Source organism: Bactrocera oleae, chromosome 3 (genome assembly GCF_042242935.1).
Source record: "Bactrocera oleae isolate idBacOlea1 chromosome 3, idBacOlea1, whole genome shotgun sequence".
NCBI classification, from domain to species: Eukaryota; Metazoa; Arthropoda; class Insecta; order Diptera; family Tephritidae; genus Bactrocera; species Bactrocera oleae.
The window spans coordinates 89020789-89041389 of NC_091537.1; the positions used below are offsets into that span (position 1 = coordinate 89020789).

A 20601-nucleotide genomic window follows, 5' to 3' on the forward strand; every position below is an offset into this window, starting at 1 on the left:
GTCTCTATTAACAATAAATAGCTTAATTAAGGTTAAGTTTCGTAGCTGATTCTTGACCAGGAGATCGAAGATGTGCAAAGTTAAATATCCAGGGATGCAGAATTATACTGAGCCCATACAAATATTACTAAGAAGATACATTTCTTTACCATCTTACTCATTTGTGTAGCTAAAGAATTAAAAACTTGGCTGTTTCAACAAAGCCACACAAAAGTGGATCAGTAAAGCATAAATTTATCGACGATGACCTTTAGGATAAGTTTATCGTATGGATATAAATCGGGCAAGGGTCACTCAGAACTTCAATAACTTGATAGAGGTGGTTTTAGTATATCTAAGGGGCATACGCAAGTGTGACAGCCTAAAGAAACAAAAGCTAGTACATCAATTATTTTAAAATCAATATACCTATGCAAAAGTAAATAATTTAATTGTTTCGAAATTTCACTCAAGGTGTACCAATTAAAAAAAGTCGAAAGGCTTCTTACTATTCATGTGAGATCAGAAAGACTTTGCGACTGCGCAAATGCTCAAAAGACTGTGGAATACTCTGGAGGTTTGCATAGACTAGATTTGTTCCAAACTTCTTTCTTTTTGTTACTTGTTAGGTAGAGATAAATTAGAACGACGTCTTTTGTACATAGTAAAAATCTTTTAATATTATATAATAATAAGGTTCCATTTCATTAGATCATTAACATACATATGAGTATGTTGAATGAGTTGTATTCGCTTTTACATTTACTGCCTACATACGAATCTATGTAGGTAAATAAATTTACCTTTACACCATTTTAAGCACAAGGGCTTGATTAAGCTATCACTACACACTGACATGTGTGCGTCGTTGACCTACAAAATAACTACACCTGCTTTAAATAAGAACAGACATGTGAATGCATTTGTATGTATATGCATTAAAACTAGTTTAGTGCTTGTTTCTACACAGTCATATATATGAGTGACATTGTCACCATTAGCGACATTATTGCTAATTACTATTCAGCAGCAAAGTTGATAAACCTTTAAATTTCAACTTTAGGGCGGTAAGTATTTAATATTGTTGCTTATAATATTTATTTAGCAATTTTAAACACTAAAAAGTTAAGCAGAAGCGATCCTTTATGAAAAAAATAACTTCATATTCCATCTGATCGATCAGTTTGTATGGAAATATAGTCTTATAGTGGTCCAATCTAAACAATTTCTATAGATATTGTAATGTTTTCTTGTAAAATAAAAAGTTTTTTATACAAGTGCTTTATTTTGTATGACAGATATATTTTACAGTGGTTCGATATAGACGATTCCAACATTTCAAATATTCTTGGGGACAAAAAGACTTATGCAAAATTTCAGCACTTTACAGGACATACAGAGATGGCTAAATCAACTCAGCTCATGATGCTGAACATATGTATGACATAATATATATGGCATGTACTCGTATAGTATGTATAAGCTTGCATATACTCCTACATTTGCAATCTCTATATAATACTGATATTCGCAGACTCGCTCACCCACCTTAGTTTTCTCATAATCACAACTACATGCGCTCGAGCATCAATTAACATTTGCGGCACATTTTCTTTTTAATTTTTTCGCTTTGCGCAGGTGAAAATGATGCCAAAGTGCACTTGAACTTCTTGGTGGAATTTCGCGCTGATATCATTTGCATGCTAAGAAGGGAATTAACATATATTTTGCATAGATATTACTGCAATATGTTCATGAAGTGTGTATGTAGATTTCTATATATACCTATGTACCCAAAAAGGATATTCATATACATACATATATTGTTAGTTGTACTGGCGCCAACTGGTAATGATTATGCAGAATTACTAATGTATGTGTATTTGTATATGTATATACATGCCATGCACATAAATATGTATGGTATACTGTGGAAGTACATGTCACGTGAGTTATGAAGATGTCGCGTATACTGAATACCCTGTTGGAAAATATGGCACTTTTGAATTGTATGGCATTTAATGTTATTATACTAATTTTATAATTAAGTTTACTCAAGTATTTGGATTCAGTAACAGTTATGCTTAAAGAATAAATTCGTTGAATTATACTTGTAAGATGTAAACAATATATTTTCAGATCATTCGCATACAAAATGTAAAATTTATTTTATTTTTGTATTGGAATGAACTTTTATAAATAAATATACAATTCATTTATTCATAATTTTAGATCTATTGTAAGATTACTTTTCGTCTTATAATTATTCTCCTAAATATCTAAATGTTTTGAATTTTTGTTTTGAGAAGAGTTCAGCTACATCTTCAAAAGTTCCTTTCTTTTCCCATAGGGTATTATTGTCACAGCTGCCACATATTCTTACATACTTATATGTAGGTATGTATGCATAAGTAAAGCACAAGTTCATTAGTATGCACTAACATATTGCAAATTGATGTGTCAAGTGGGGTTTCGCACACTGCCGCAGCTTTCTAATAACATATGGTGGAACGTTGATGCTGCAGCCACAGACTTATTGCAGGTTTTACAAGCTTACAAAAAAAAAAACTAAAATTCATTAATATAGACATGCAAATTTGTAGTTGCAATGACACTTACATTTACAAATTTATATACAGGCACATGACTACAAGTTCAGCAAACGTAAATATATTAATTTAGGATGTAGAGCAATTGTTTATTATGGAACATGACAGCGATTTAGTGCGGAGAAATACAAGATAAATATAGAAAAATAGGCACATTAAAGAAGAAAAAAAATCATGACTGAGCGACCAAATCATGCATTAAGACTAACATAAAATTATGATATAGTATGAACTACAAAATCAAAATTCTTCTTTCAAAGCTCATTAATTGACTTTATCATTTATTAATACAATGAAGGTCAATATATTATGATTTGTGTTCACCAATTACTGTAGAGTATACAATTTTGTCAGATCGATAATTTTTGACTGCTTTCTACATATGTACATAGGCACTTTTATATAGCATACCATTTCACATAAGCCTACATTTAGCCGCTGACAAAATCACCGATCATTTGCGTTCACCATATTTGCTTTGCATCCGTGGCAGTGGTATTATATTAGTTTTCGGTCGGCGAAAAAAATATCAGCACGAGACAAAGAAAATAAATTAGCAACACATTTTCACGATATTCATTGATTTTATACCACACATACAATATCATATAAAAGCTTGTTAGTTTTGAATATCGTGCGCATTTTCTTAATGCTCTTTAGTGACTTCATACTTCAGTGGTTTTTAGAAGTATTTTATTGAGTTTTTGCAACAAGTATGTTCGTGCCTTAAAACATTTATTGCCAGACGTAGTTTTGGTTAAGGAAATAAAAGGCTAGAAAACATACTGGTTAGTTGCTTTGAAAGCTACTTTGTTCAAAATATTAGCTGCCGTAGGTCAATTTTATAATTATATATGTATAAATAATTATAATAGAATTTTAAAACTAAAAATGCAAAAACCAAATAAGTTAGAACATTTAGGTACCGTTTTATAAGTTCATAAAACTATCATTGCTGTTAAGTCTGAGTTCCTTTACTTTCAGATGACATTTATATTTATAATATATATATATTTATATTTTTTACTTTCTTTTATTCAAATTTTTAATCGCTCTAAAAATTGTGCAATCATTTGATTAAAATTATAGAAATTTCTTATTATATATAAATGAGAGATATATATTGAATTCCATTTATTTATGACTTAATTTTTATACTGTCGCGATATCTATATAAAGCATAAATTGGTGCACGATAAAGAAGGTAGTATTGAAATGAAATAACATTAAAACTGTACTGAAGAAAAAATTTATATTAAATCAAGGTAGTATAAGAAACTTCCTTAGCAGACATAACTTAATTTATAATCGATGTAAGGTTATATTTATGTGTGTGGAAGGTTATATTTGTGCAATAAAATCGAAATATTTGCAGTAATAAATTATTTATTTATATTAAAATTCAATAAGATATGACAATGCTCCAATTTAGTGTCAATGAATTATGAAACTGGTAAGCATTTCTTGTATTGAGCGTAAGATTGGTTATGTACACATAATTACAGACATATGCATTAGGGTGTCCATTATTTTCAACGATCCTAGATGTTTCGGCTTTTGCCATAAAACCTAGCCAACATAACAAGCACTTTATTACAAGTTTAAGTCGTACCTAAGTCATGTCATGACATGGTATTTTTTGATGTTTTGCATTAAATACATAAACTAACAACCTCAAAAAGAGAAAATTCTAACACAAAATTTTCCGCTCTATAAAAAAGCTCCTGAGAATTTTTTACATAAAAATATTACTTTAAAAGTTATGCGCAGTTAAATTAAAGCATCAAATGCTTTGAGCATTCTTACAGTACAGCATGTCGTATGAGCAACAACAAAATTATGAGACACTGTGAGTTCAGGGGGCGTCTGGCAAATCAAAACAAAAATTAACTTGGGAAATAGCGCATACCTTAATAATGTATTGAAATAACGGATACCTTAATATATATGTAATATATATTATATATATTATATATAGCATATATTTACTATATATCTGTGTAAGAAAATATACATCTCTACATATATACCTAGATTTGTCAAATATTGTACATGCGCCATATAATTTTTTTTGCAACTATTGATGAGAGTAAATATCTTTCTGCATGTACTATATTGCTTTCTATAAAATATGTGCGCAAGTGGACTCAAGAGAAGTGAAAGAGTTAGGTAAAATAACTGTAGATGTATGTGAAACTACGAGTAGAAGTGTACATATCTGTGCAAGTGCATACATGTACATATATAACACTTTTTCCGAGGCTTTAGTAGTAACTTATAAATATTTAACATATGTTTGTAATACTGAAAAATTGTGAAAAGAAATAAGGAGAGTAAAAAAAAAAATAGAAAATAGAAAAGAAAATAAAAAGAAAAAGTCAATTCTTTCCGAAGTATGAAAAGAAGTTCAACTAGCGGGCAAGAAAGCTAAGAGCTACTAAGAATTGGTATTGGAAAAAGTATGGAAGAAATAAGGAGAACAAAAAGGCGAAGAAGTAAATGTAGGTAATAATAAGAGTCTGTTACTACATCTTTATATCTTGAACAGCTAAATTAAGCTTGCAACAAAGTTGTTAAAAACCCAAAGGAAACTCTATAGAATATATATAAAAGATTAATATGACCAGCTGACTCGATTTAACCATGTCTGTCTGTCTGGCCGTATGTCTGTATATACATGAATTAGTCCCTCAGTTTTTGAGGTGTCGATTTGAAATTATATCTACAATCTTTTCTCCACAAAAAATTGCTCATTTATTGGAAACGGTAATATCGGACCTCTATAGCATATGGCTACCATACAAAATGAACGAACGAATTAATCAAAATCAGCTACTTGTATTGAAGACTTTTATACTCCACCATATATTTTCACGAAATTTGACATGGATTATTTTACAAGATAGCGGTACATTCTCCCATGAAATTGTTCAGATCGGACTATTAGAGCATATAGCTGTCATACAAACTGAACAATCAAAATCATGTTCTTGTATAGAAAACTTGTTTCTTTGACGAGATAATTTCACGAAATTTGGAATGGATTATTTTCCAAGACAATGGTATATTCTCCGAAGAAATTATTTAGATCGCAGCGCTATAACATGTCGAAGCCATACAAACTAATCAATCAAAATCAAGTCCTTGTTTGGAGAACTTTTGTATTTGAGAAGCTTCCTTTTGACTTATTATTGGAAAAAAAAATTCATATCTCAGTATACTATTAAAATTGTCTCTTATACATATTTGTATTTGTAAGAAATTGAATTCTCTACAAGAATGGTCGCCTACAATTTTCTCTCCGTACAAAATTTGTTTTTTTGTTTAATTAATTTAAGGCGTAGTTCTGTTTTTTATTGGATTTTACATCTATTATTAGTAAGATATTAAATGCGCATAAAATATATACACAAACGCTTATTTGGCAAATAATAGATATTTTTTATGAATATTAAAATCGTGTGTGCATTAAATGTTTACGCACTCAACGCTAGATTTCTTCATAAATATTTATATTGTGAAGGCAGTCAACTTTCAGCTGCTGCGAATGAGATTATTGCGCAAGCAACAATACTTATAGTAAGCGTATATGTACATATATATATGTGTGTTGGCGTACGTTAGTTATGTAAAGAGCGAGCATATTTTAAACGCTGCTGTGTGTAATAATAATTTATGAATATATGACATTTATTTTATTTTGCATACACAATCTGGCAGTGATTTTGAGTTATGAGCTGACTTACACTTGTCTGTGTGTGCGTGTGTGTATGTGGTTGCAACTGCAGCTCAAGATTTCACGTGCAGAAAATTTTATAGCAATAGCTCTAGTATTTACTTGCAGCTATTTATTTTTTTCTTAGTGCGCACTAACACTAATGCACGTTTGTGTGAGTGTAGGTTAGTGTGTGCATGGCGCAATCAGGGTCATGTTTTCATGATTTATGACAGGTAATTTGTATGCAGCTTTAACATGTGACTAAATAAATGTTGTCGTATTTATTAAAGCTGCTCATATGCAAAATAATATGCTTAGCTGCTTGAGCTGAATTGAACTTATGCTTTGTTTGATGCGATTGTTGGAGTTTGGCTCTTGCTGTTTTGTGACATTGACTTAAAGCTGTGCACTTGAAGTTCAATATTTGTGTAGATTTAATACCAAAATATCTTGCGCAGCTTGTTTACTATTTTACTATGAATTACATGATCCGATGTGGTGTTTTGATTACACCGAAGCTATGATATTCTTCAAAGGTGCACTGCTTAAAGCATAAAATATATAAAAATGTTTTTACCATATTTTGATAGCTCAATTTTTATGACAGCCATGTATATGTTATAGTGACTCGATTCGAACAATATATTTGCAGATTGTTGTCTCGCCTTGGTTAATAATCTGCCCGAAATGTCGTGTGGATATCTTGTCAAATAGAAATTTTTCCATGCAGGAACTTGTTTTGGATTGGTCCGTATATATGACAGCTATATGCTATACAGCTTCGATCTGAACAATATGTTCGGAAATTGTAGCGCCGGCTTGAATAATAACTTGAGTAAAATTTCCTGTATATATCTTTCCAAATAAAAAAGTTTTACATACAGGAACTTTATATTGATAATTGATGATAGTTTGTATGGCAGCTATATGCTATAGTAGCGCGATTTGAACAATATATTCGAATATTGTAGTATTGCCTTGAATCAATATCTGCGGCAAATTTCCAGAAGATATATTGTCAAATAAGAAAGGTTTCCATATAAGGTCTCAATATGAATCGGTTAGTTTGTATGGCAGCTATAACCTATATTAGTCCGATACCGGCGGTTCTGACAAATGAGCAGCTTCTTGGAAGGAAAAGAACATGTGCAAATTTTCAGATTGATATCTCAAAAATTGAGGGACCAAAATTTGAATGTCTACATTAAATATACAATGCAATATCCCTGATTATCGCTCATCATCACCTTAACCTAAACAAATCCATCCTAAATGAAAAAAGATAACTCTAAATTACACTTCCAACCAATTTCTTTTTCTAGGACACTAATTCAAAGCGGTTGACTCATGCCCCAGCGGCACAAAAGGTTTATTATAAGCAAGCAAAATTATCGAATTCATGAAAAATTTGATTTATGCAAATCGATAGCATGCGCCCGAAAATATGCAATTTCCTATATAATGATAATCTAACGGGAAACGCAAGAAAAAATTCAAAATGTATTTATGCAAACACGCGCAGCAAGCAGCACGCCGAAGGATATGTTGTAAACAAGCAAAAAAAAAACCTACAACGATAACTTATAGATACTTGAACTGCGCTTTATTGTCACCGCGGCAACACAACGTCATTGTTTACACGTCGTACACAAAATCAAGGCGCAAAATCACATTGGCACAATTTTGCAACAATATACAATTTGCTGGCACGCTCACACATATAACTATGACTGTGTGAAGTAGTGTGTGGAATAGTGTGTGCTGCCTTTTCGCTATTTTTACATGTTGCAAAAATTTTGTAGTTTGCCATGGTTGACAGCCTTGTTACCCAGTCATAGATTGTTGTGTAAACATAGATTGTTGTCTACATACATTTTTTAACGGAGTTGTAATGTTTTTCCAGATGAAATATGTTTTTGTAGTGGAATTTTAGAGGTATTCACTATGTCGCTAGTTTAGTCGAATTTGAAGCATACTTCTAGGATGATTTATTTTTTGTGTGAGATTGAGTTTAATTTATAGTACAACAGTGGCATCTAAATGAAATCACATTCTTTGGTAGCTACCTTGATCTCTTTGAGAAATTTTTTTAATTAAAAGCCCATGCTTTCCTGTATTCTCGTTAGTGGATATTATGTACTTTCAACATCTTTGAATTGCTATGGATAGGCTTGATCTGGAGACAGATACTTATATTTTATGGGTTTTCATGAAAAATAAAACATTTGTGATGTATTGTAAAAAGTTGATTAAAATCCACACTAAGCACTTTGGTACCCTTATCCAAATTCCACCTGGACTAAAACGTACGTTTGTGAAACACTTCTGAGCTATAGAGTCAGATCCATTGAACCCCTAGCTATATACTATCTATTTACAAACCCGGCGAATTGGCTGGAATTGATATCAGCCGACTTAATAAATTTGTGGCAGGCACTTGGCGCTTTGGCGATATGCGACGGTCTTCTTGACTCATACCTAGGTTCTGGAAATCACAACTGTTCACGTGAAATTACAAAAAACAGCCTATATATCTAACCTTACCTAGCTTAACCTAACCTAGTTAGAATCCAGGTCAGAATCGAGAGCTACCCTTCAGGCCACCAAAGGCTAACTGGTCAAAGTTTAGCTATAGAAACAAGCTTTTTGCTTTTTTTGTCTAAGCTTGAAACTCAACTTACCACAGACTAAAGCAGAAGTACATTGAACGAATTCTCTTCCAGCAAACTATTTATAGTAAAATAATCTACAGCACGATAGTTGGCCGCAAAAAGAGGCCTTCCGAATGCAACTGAGAGAGACTCAAATGAGAATAGGAAGTCTAATAAGAACATTTGACTCCTCTAAAATCGAAGTTTCAATTACACCAGTTACACCAAGTTACTACAAAGATCAAGAATGGCAGCTCACGAAATCTCCTTGCTCTAGCTTAGTAGTTTGCCCTGGCAAATGAACGCCCACATGACGCCAAAACTTAAAAAGACCAACAACAAAAACCAAAATTTATCAAAGCCGAAGTAAAGTGAACTCTACGGGGCCCGGCTATCATTGATTACAACAAAAGTAAAAAAAAAAACAGTTTTGGGAAAACAACAGAATAGGCAGAAAGTAAAGAGAGACAGCAATGCAATTGAATATCTTGCGGATATTTATTGAAGCGACCCAACTGTTAAGAGGCGGAGTAAAAATTGGTCTGAATGGGCAAGTGACCCAATGTTGTGAATATTGACTATTTGCACAAATACAATTTCGCAAACTCTTTACAGTCGCAAAGGGCACTCCACACTAAACGAAGCAGAGACTGGCGAAAGCTGTGGAAGCAGGCTAAAATGAAACAATGCGAACTTAATTGGAATTGACTACCTACTTTTAGGCGTACTAACTGGTATGAATTACGCACACAGACAACAAGCGGTTAAAAATACAAAAGTATGTTAGTGTGTGAAATGCCGAGTAACTTAAGTGTGTTTGGCTGGTAGTCTGCATAATTTGTAGCATACATTTAGGCTGTTCGCTTAGAAATTGCATGAAATGACATACGCTGAACGAAGTTTGCGCTAACGGTTTGAATAATGTGTGTTGCGTGCTACGAAACTGAAAGTTGATGAAGTCCTTTTTTTTTGGAAATGCGGGTTGTTGATTTCATATTTTGTCTTATCAAACGATTTTGCGATATTTTGATTTGCTTATGGCTCTTCGTAGTCTGGCACAATTTATTTTAGAGTCAAATCAATTTATATGTTCGCGCACGTAATTGCAATTTAGCATAAAATTATTTTGATAAGTGAAGAAGTAAATATAAGAATATAGAGGCTATAAATATAAATGTGGTTTTAGTGCGTTTTGATGCTCATATTTCCAGAATCAATTGATAAGCTAACAAAAGAGTTAAATATATATATAGTTATAGGTTAGCTCTTTGATATTTAAACATTATTTTTGAGGCAAAAATATGACACAACTTTTTCGACAGAAGTATTTCTTTGTATAATTTTAAGCTGCATTTACTTTTTTAACAGCAAAGTAAAGTTTTAAGATGAGCTTACTTTGGCATACAAATTTATTTTAAATGCTAAGCAAATTTTCAATATTTTGCATTTCAAAATTTTTTCCAAACCTTTTCACATATATTTCTCAGCTGCTATAAATATAAATGAGCGCTAGGGCGGCTTCCCAGCTATTAGGCCACTTACATATGTGTGCAAAAGTATTATAAAATATTTTCATATACATAAAGAATTTGCATAAAATTCTAATAAATGCAGCACTTTAACCAACCCAAAAACTTGTAATGAGAGTTGGGTAGTATAATTCAGGGCACTTAATGGCCACTAAAACCACTTGAGTACGAGCAAGTGGATATTGCTTGGTACGTAAATGATTTGTAAGCCAAATAAAGTAGCTTTGAAATTATTTACACACACATACATATATATGAACACATGTGGGCAAGTTAAGTTGTAATGGGTTTTGAAGTGTATTTTGCTGCTTGCAAAAATTAAAAATAAAATAAATTGCAGTTTAAAAATTTCACTTCCAAAATTTAACTTTACTATTTAGCAATAATTTTATAGAAAATTGTAATATAACCTACATAGCTAATTCAAATATAAACTTAATTCAAATATAAATTATTTAAAATAAAATTTTCTGAATTCAAGCGAAGGCTTGATTTTTTTGTAAAGTATGTTTTAAATATATTTTTGTAATGAAGACATAACTAACAAAGTTTTGGATGGCGGACATGCGAACCACCGTCTGAAAAAATTGGCTTAATTATATAAAACTAAGCCTCGAAGAAAGAGGTGACAAACAGCACTCCGGCAATGCTGTAACCTTCGAGTATATTTTACAGATCGGATCACTATAGCTATATATCATATATATGATAGATATATAGCTATAATGATATATGATAAATATTATGATATTATATATAGCTATAAGTTGGCTGTTATCAATATATATTTTTTTAAATTTTTATTTGTTTATTTTTGTGATAACTGACTTGACATGGAAGAATAGGTCTTATGCTGAAACATATAATATTTAGATATAATAGATTTTTAGAAAAAAACTCTTCGCGCAAACTTAGTCAGTAAACAAAATTTACAAAATTTTCGCTTCTAAAACGAAGATTTATTTTGAACATTTTGGCGAATAATATCAGTACTTGTCTACAAGCGACACTGCTACAAACATAGAAACATATAATATTCACTCTAAAATTTATCATCTACTTTGTGGCCAAATATATATATTTATATACACAGTTATTGCATTTTTATGCCTGTATCTTTTACATCCCATTCGCACGCCATAACTAGGTGGGTGATACACGGTCAGAAGATCCCGGTGACATAAATAATATTTTACTGTGCATCGCCTAATTTAATAGCAAAGAATTTGTTAGCAGCTTGACAATAAAACGAAAAAAGAATTTCTAAAAAAAATATTTATGTACATTCATATATATGAGTATATATATACTAACACATAAACGCAAGTTTATTAATGCAACGCTGCGGCGGTAGCTTATATAATATATACAAAAAAGGCATATATATGGTATTAGAAATTGCATACAGAGAGCATGTCGAGAAATAACATTTTCTTCACAAATCCACACACACACACACATATACTATATGCTCGTACACCCTGTGATGGGCAATAAACTTGTTAATATTTGCAGGCGTCAAAGAGTAAACGACCTCGTCGTCAACAACAATTGCTCTGACGCAACAAATCGTAAAAAAACACATTCAGCATAAAAATATTGCATTTTGACTTCGTTCCTTTCTCTTGTGTGTTGGCGTGTGCCATATTCTGCCGCTTATTTGCAGGCAGGCAGAAGAGAAGAACCACAGCAGCCACTGTCTGTCATATACTCGCTGCGAAGCCTTGCCGCTTTATAAATACACTGAATCAACTGGACTCTTGGCGCACGTGTGATTTTGGCTGTGTGTGTGTGTCTTATTCTAAGAATGTCGCTTGAAATTGCCACACAGTTTATTATGTGCGTGCTCGTAAACAACATGCCAGCACAACCGCCATAACCGCCAGGTGCGTATGTGTTAACAACAGCGAAACCATAAAAAATTATATACCATATTGTATACACAAATATACATATATTCGTATAAGCTTTAGTGGCAACAATGCTGTCAGAGCATAGATGGCGCGCTTTGTCGAGTATATTAAATTTTTTAGGAGATTTTTGTTATATTTTCTAATGTTTATATTATTTATTTAATTTATGTAATGTTTATAAGTGAATCATAAACACTATACGCTCTGTTCATTTCTATGCATTTGTATACTATAAATCTATGTGTATCTGTATGAAGTATTTTTATAGAAAAATCGGGAATTAAAACTAAAATTGGCACGAAAGGGCATAAATGTGTCTTTAAATACAATAAGAAACAGCTAAAGGGAATTTCAGATCAGATTCAGATAAATTTCGTGTCATGTGATTGAAGATTCGAGTCGACTGGCCATCACAGACCAGTTCTTGTTTTGCAGCTGTTTTATCGATCAGTGAAACATCCAGTGAAAGTTCATATTTGGGTATACTTTACAAATCAGGGATTTGGTAAACTAATCAAGTTCCCGAAAAATTTGGATGCTAACTTTATGACAACGATATACCGTCGTTAACTTCCGCCATCAATGTGATGTGTGATCGCTTGTGTAGCAGCTGGAAAAAAGAAAACGGAGTTGCTTCACTAGATTTACCCTCACAGTCGCCAGATAAGAACTCGATTAAAATGTTTAGGCAATTATGAAAATAAAACTATATGGCGTAATTTAACATAGTCATATACTGAAAAATTGGTTGATAGCATGCATTGCCGTTGTAATGAAAATATAAAAAATGGTGGTGACTGGACGAGTTACTAATATATTGGCGCATTGTATAAATAATTATTTTATAATTTTTACACTTTTTTTTAACATATCTTTATTTTTTCAGTGACTTAAGCAGATTGTTTTCTTGTTTAACCTATTGTATATAGAATGCTATTGCGTCAAATACGTCTTGGATTATTAAGAAAACTTTTAACTCATATTTCATTTTAAGTGGCATATCTTTAATGTCTTACCAAGATAAAATAACTAAGGCGCTTGGTATGATTCAGGCGGCGATCTTTCTTTAATCAAAACGGCAATCAAATTCTGCTTAATCAAACCAAACGAGATGTTCAGAGAGTTTATTATTCATCAAATTTCAATAGAGATGCTCTAAATTATTTAAATTTCTATCCCGCAAATGAAAGAGATGGATAATAGCGATAAAGTTTCTCCTATATGTTTATTTTCATATAAAATATAAGCTAGCACTAGAATTGATATTCTAAAAAAAAAAGAAAAAAATGCATCAAGTATCAACACGTTCTATAACTTTTCGCAGAAATATTAAGCTAAATATTTTTTTTACATCCTTAAATATTCATAACGTGACTGCACAACATCAAGCCATTGATAACAGCAAGTCGAACAAATAACAGGCTTAACTTCAATAAATTGGCAAAATAGAGTAAATATAGAAATTAATATACCTCTTTAGCAAATCGAACAAACAACTGGCGTGAGTTTACACAAACTGGCATAACAATTACACCATACGATTATACCAATTCAGTCGATTATCGACATATTCTCTTACACTAGTTATGTTGTTGTTGTTGTTGTCCCCGTTTGGATGGTAAGTGATAGTTTGGTTGTCGTCGAGGTCATCTAACGGGAGGCCGAAGAAACGGGCTGTTTCGACGGATTCGGACCATAGGAAAAAGGGTGTTAGATGAGTTGGGTTTGTTGGTTTGGTATGTCGGGGTCTATTCTGGATAAGTAGGAGTTTAACCTGCTGCAATATCCAGAACGAAGTTGCGCGAGGGTCACTATGGTTTCGCGGGGCAACTCGAGCTCTACGTCTGCTATAAGTGGTGGTTTGACTCCTAGTACGCTTGAACTAGTTATCATTGTTGTTGCTCTCAATTGTCGTGTGAAATAAAGGTTCCTTATGTTCAATTTTGAGAGAGACTCTGGTTTTAAGTAACAACGTTTTGAGGTTTTTCGTATTTTCTTCGATTTTGCGATTAATTGTGAGGTTTGGAATTTAGGCCATTTTTGTAGTTCTAAGTTTTGTAACTTATACAAGTATATAATATTTTTCGCGAAGTCTTATACATATTTATGAATATTATAAAAACACATCTGTGGAGCAAATTTTGTTTGCTCCGTTGATCGTTTGTAATTATTCCGATATAAATAATTTCAATAGTCTCTCAAAATAATTTACTTTGAAGTGGTACACTTATTTTCAGCCTTTCAAAGATTCTTTGAAATGTGAAATAAAATCTAAGCTTATAGCATAGTAAAACCTACCATAAAATTACTTTGTTCGCCAAGAATAAAAACTCGTGGTTTGGTTTCGTGTCCTTAGAGTTTTTCTAAGCAACAAAATTTATTTATTTTATTGATTGATTTAGATATTAATATTATTAGCACTAGATGTTATTAATATTACTTTTTTTGGAGAGACCGTTAGTATATTAGACTAGAAACTTAGGTGTAAGTTAAATATTTTGATAGCATCATTGTATTCCCGTTAAAGTAGTAGCATATAGTATTGAATTAATATTTTTCTAAATATAATAGTAAGATTATTTTTGGTGATAGCTACGAAAGTGCAACAGAAATATATTTTGGGATTTTTCAAGTGATTTAAAGAACACTGTGCATAGTTATTTAAGGTTGGGTTTTATTTTTTTAGGTTTGGCTGCATAAGTCGCAAGCACATTTTTCAAATTTTTTTTTCGGTAGAAGTTTATTTTCACATTGTTGGAAAATTCAACTTGTCACAACACTACCGCAGCCGCAACGCACTAACATATTCCTTTATAATTTTGCTTCGCATTTTGCTGCTTTTTCGTCCAATAGTTCTTGAAACGCCGCTTGAAGTTGTCACGCCATTTCGCGCAAGTGTGAACGACCGCAGCACGCGTCGCTTTTCATTTTGACTCATCCGTGGAGTCAAAACGAGCTTTTTTTGATTTATCACCAGCAGCATCGTTTTCATCAGCCAATTCCGCATTCTCCACATTATCCGCACCGTCCTCACCATTCTCACCATTCTCAATAGCCTTTGTGTCTTTCTCCGCGGTTGTGGCAGTGGTACCGAAGTAGGCGCCGGTCGGTTCTATATCCACAAAACGCTCCACATCGTCCAGCGGTGCTGGTGGTGGTACAATAATTGTCAGCACGCCATCGGTGGAACGTGTAGCCTTGGCCAAAGTGGCATCGTAATTCCTTGGTAATTTATATTTGCGCGTAAATTCACGTGTAATGCAGAATTTACTTTTCTCACCGCGATCGTCCTTTTGTTTGCCCGTCAAAATAACGGTGTCATTGTTGCGCACCTTCAAGACAAGCTCGTCATCGCGGAAATGATGCACATCGATGACAACCTTAAAGGTGCCCTTGCCATTGCTGTCCGGCTCATCGCCCGTCTCGATGGTCGCACGACTGGCCAAACACGAGCGATGACACCAAGGTCCATCGTCCGACCAGTGATGCATATGCCAGTCACGCGCACACACATCCACATCGTGATGTGTAAAGGTCGACTTCCAGCGACGCGAGGTCGGACACCTTGCATGATAGCTAAAGCTATCGAAGGGCCAAAGGCGTGTGGAGGGCCCATGCCAGAAGTGATCGTGTGGCCAATCCCAGTCATAGTCCCAATATACGGGCATGTTGCTGTTGACCTATTGTATCGTCTTCGTACTTCGTTTTTGTTGTTATCGCACGTTTTACGCCTCGCTGCGCGCCGGCATTAACGTCGTCGTCGTTATCGTATTTTCCTATCGTTGCCGATGTCGTTTCGTTCGATTTACTCTTTTTGTTTTAGTTTCGCTGGTGTATTTATGGTTGCCGTTATGCAGCGACAACCAGAATTTTTTGGACGTGCCACCAAAAAAAGTGTTGTCACCACCGCTCACGGCTCGTGCCAAGTTCGTACTGATTCGAGTGCGCGCTGAGCAATTGGCAATGAAGCCTTCGCCTTCGCAAACTATGCGCTGGAATGCGAGGTGAATTTCATGCCAAGTAAACATTCATTATTTTACTTTCTAGTTTTCTAGTTATGCAAAAAATGTTCGCTTGCACGACTGCTGTCGTTAGGTAAAGGTATGTACTTGTTTGAGGTTGAGACAGTACGAAACTGAAGTACTGTTTACTAGTCAACGCTGATGCTAATTATTTCGTAACTAAGGCGAAAGCAAACGGTGATAAGTCAGGAAGTTACTGGAACAATTGAGTTGTAGAACAACTTTAAGTTTCGAATTGAGTAAAATTGGGACTTTTTGCTGTTTTGCTTGCATTTCAGAGCCAAGGAGGAAATTGAGTTTGATAATGAGCTCAGAGTAAGGTAGAGGTGAGGATGTGCTAGAACAATGTTGATTTTGCTAGTTAAATTAAAGTTATGGTTACAGTTAAGAATAACAGCACAATACAGATATCAACCCTAACATTAAGGTTTTACGTTGAGTTTGAAGTTGAGGTTAAGGTTGAGGTTGAGGTTGAGGTTGAGGTTGAGGTTGAGGTTGAGGTTGAGGTTGAGCTTGAGGTTGAGGTTGAGGTTGAGGTTGAGGTTTAGGTTGAGGTTGAGGTTAAGGTTGAGGTTGAGGTTGAGGTTGAGGTTGAGGTTGAGGTTGAGGTTGAGGTTGAGGTTGAGGTTGAGGTTGAGGTTGAGGTTGAGGTTGAGGTTGAGGTTGAGGTTGAGGTTGAGGTTGAGGTTGAGGTTGAGGTTGAGGTTGAGGTTGAGGTTGAGGTTGAGGTTGAGGTTGAGGTTGAGGTTGAGGTTGAGGTTGAGGTTGAGGTTGAGGTTGAGGTTGAGGTTGAGGTTGAGGTTTAGGTTGAGCTTGAGGTTGAGGTTGAGGTTGAGGTTGGGGTTGACATTGAGGTTGAAGTTGAGAATGAGATTGAGGTTGCGATTGAGGGTGAGATGAAGATTGAGTTGTTTGTTTAATTTAAAGATTTTATTTACTTTCAGTTTTAGGTGCGTTTAAATTCCCAATTAGATTCACATGTGGTTTTAACTTTTGATAATTAATTAAAAGACAGAAGCAATTTGATCTTTGAGTTGATTTTAAAGAATATTTTGACATTGAGTGTGTATTTTCTTTCAATTGAGTTTAATTTTTGAATTGAGTATCCAATTTTTGGCTTTGAGCTGAGATTATTCTGTTGCCCTATTGCTCTTTAGTTACTACCTGAATTTCGAATGGAAATGTAAAAATCATTGCAAATACACCAATCTGCATACTTATGAACATTTGTATTTCCGCGTTCCATTGTTTGATCAATAATCGAATTTCGGAATAACAAGCACAGCAAACTAAACAGCGTTTAACTTTGCTTAGTGGGCCGTGACAGTTCAGCGCTTAAGTTTCCTGTCTACCAAAAGGTTTACCTAGCCACACAAACACAATCAGATATCGCTGCATATATATCAGCATGTATACTAAGTCGATATGCACGCTCATAGTGCTACATGGCGTATGAGTGTTCTAAGGATTCACATAACCATCTAGCTCTAGCTTTGTGCCACGTGCCTTGTACGCTGCGCACCACTCCCAGTGGGATACAGTTAGAAGGTATGTAAGCATGTAAGTACGTAATAGCGTTGCGGTAAGCGGAATGCTCTTTGGAGCTTTGCGCTCATCTTTTCATATAGTGAATTTACACGCTTAACTTTCGCTACGGAAGTGTAACTAATGAAATTCGTGACCTTTGAGATAACAAAAAGCACGCTAGCAGTAACCACTCGTTGCAGTGTTAGCCAAAAGTCGAGAGCAAAAAATTGAAAATACGTGGTGGCATGTAACATACATGTGTGAATATGCCGCGTTAAAGGTGGTTACACGGAGGTCGCTGGAAATTTTAGAATTTGTACTATCAATTTTATATAATATATCTATGTACATTTAAAAAATTGTATATGTTATAGCATTACAATGCTAATGTGGAAAGAACTAAAGAGCTAGAAAAAGTACGAAAAATTGTTGTTGTAATGGCGTCACTCTTTGTAATAACTAACACAAAGAACTATCAAACGTTTAGACAGTTAAATGATTGGTCGGATATTAGATTAAATAATTTGAGGCTTTATTTTCAAACCGGTTGGTGACAGCTGGGTGCACTCAGGCAATATGTCCAGGCAGCTAAGTTGATAAGTAATGTGAAAACTATTTACACATTATATTAAATAAATAAGTAGAAGTGAAATTTCCGTAAATAATGTCGAAGATTTTATTGTGTGTCGCAGTTTTGTGATTTTTAGAAAGAAAGAAATTTTGATTTGCTGTGTAAAACTTGGTTGGACTTCGTCAGAATTTTTTTTTACTTGTTTCAGGTATGAAATTTTTAAAACGCGTACCCTTTTTCCTTGAAAATAATATAAAATAAGAGTATACTTTTTTATGGCAATCATCTAGAATATTATTAAGAAAATGAGCGATTAAAAAGCAAATTTCCATTTCATGAATGGCAAAAGGCTCTCATAGAATTTATACGCCAATATTAGCGTATCCAGCCATTTAATTCACAGCTTGACGTCATTTTAAATAATAAGAATTTCTGCGTATTTTATAATTCATTCATTTCTGTTGAAAGGATCTTTATTGTTGGCTTTATGCTTGTATGTATGTTTGTTTGCTTATGTAAATGTTTTACGGAAATTCAAAGCAGTTGAGCAAAAAAACTTAATTGTATAGAATTTTAAGAATTTCTAATAAAAAAATATTCAACTGCAACAATAAATTCGTATATAATTATATTTTTTTAACTTCCCGAGCTCAGAAGCAGTGAAAAAAGCGAAATTTGAACGTTAACGTATGCAATTAGCGGGAAGTTGCAGGGATGGCCCTTGAGGCCAACCGTTTTCCACATTTTTTTATTTGTAACAGAAAACGAATATATTCGGGTGAAAATAGATTTTGAAGGTTACATACATTTACTGCAAGCGCAAATGTAACGAATATATGCATAATTAAAAATTGCGTTACTAAAAGACCTCTTCGCTTTGATATGTCGTAAAAAATAGTCGAGATCAAAGATCAAAACAATTTTATTTTGTGATTTTCAACAAAACGGTAAGTGTAACAAAAATTACCTTTCATGTGTGGTGTCTTTTATTGTGACTGAATTAAAAATTGATCAGTAGAATTTGGAAGAAGCGACATCTTTTCAATAAGCATATTTAGAAGGATTGTGAACTAAAGTTATTACCCCCGGCCTTCTTTTGATGCGGCGTGACTTATCCAACTAGCAATAAACCGTTTGTACTGTATTATTACTACAACACATAGTTGAACAACAACACATAGTTGTACCTATCTTAACCACTGAGAAATGTCAGCGCTATATACTTGGAGCCTTAAGTTCTCATTTATATGAGGGAAACCTTAACCAAAGGAAAGTCTGGACTTATATATGGACTATTATATAGCCCCTATATAGCTAAGGAATATTTTGGACCAATTTTTTCCAGTTTTGGTATTACGACATATCATTACTAGGAAAAGATGCTTTCTAAGTTGCATTAAGTTGTCTTACATATTAACCCATGTATGTAGTATAAAGTCAACCGGTTGACTCGAATATATTTTTATTGGGAATATGGGAGTTAGAGGAAGTACCAAACCAATTTTTCCCATTTTTATTGACACAAAAGTATTCTCTCCGAATTTTTATACTAAACCTTACAAAATGACCGATATTATTGGCAAAAAGTCAGCCGTAGGCACAAAGGTCCAAATATTTGGTATGGGGGCCGTGAAAAGTTATGTTCCGATTTCAACAATATGTAAACGTGAGATGGAACACCTTAATTACAACTGCTGTGCAAAGTTTTATTTTGATAACGTGAGAGTCAGTGACTCTCGATATGTAAACTGTAAAGTTATAGAATTATAAGGATCGACATATGGGAAGTATTTTATAATTAATATCTGTTATATAAACAGTGGCCCCATTTTCACTCTGTCATAGGAAGTATCGAACATATTTGGCTAGCGGAAATTTGATTGATATAGCGCTTATATGTGAGATATGGCTATTAACCGTTTCAGGGGTTGGGCCACAAACCACAACCACTTAAAAACATTTTCAAACCACAGATGTCCCTCTCTATTCGCTGAGGTTTAGTTATGGCGTTTTTTAGGTTTTAGATTACTTGGTTCTAGGAAATATGTGTACAAAATTTCACCAATCTCAATCTTTGCTCCG

The 20601-nt window shown here is 33.7% G+C and overlaps 2 protein-coding genes across 2 annotated transcripts in view; both read right to left on the reverse strand.

Annotated features, from left to right (window-relative positions):
• LOC106614816 (streptococcal hemagglutinin) overlaps nt 1–20601 on the reverse strand; it is a 411732-nt gene that overhangs the window by 90427 nt on the left and 300704 nt on the right. The gene's annotated exons all lie outside the window — the stretch shown is intronic.
• LOC106615263 (uncharacterized) lies at nt 14737–16436 on the reverse strand. Its single transcript, XM_014231405.3, has one exon. It carries the CDS (start codon nt 16065–16067, stop codon nt 15324–15326), a length of 744 nt encoding a protein of 247 aa, XP_014086880.2. The 5' UTR covers nt 16068–16436; the 3' UTR covers nt 14737–15323.

Coding starts and splice junctions, on each gene's coding strand:
- LOC106615263 (XM_014231405.3), bottom strand. CDS start 16,067: ATGCCCGTATATTGGGACTATGACTGGGATTGGCCACACGATCACTTC.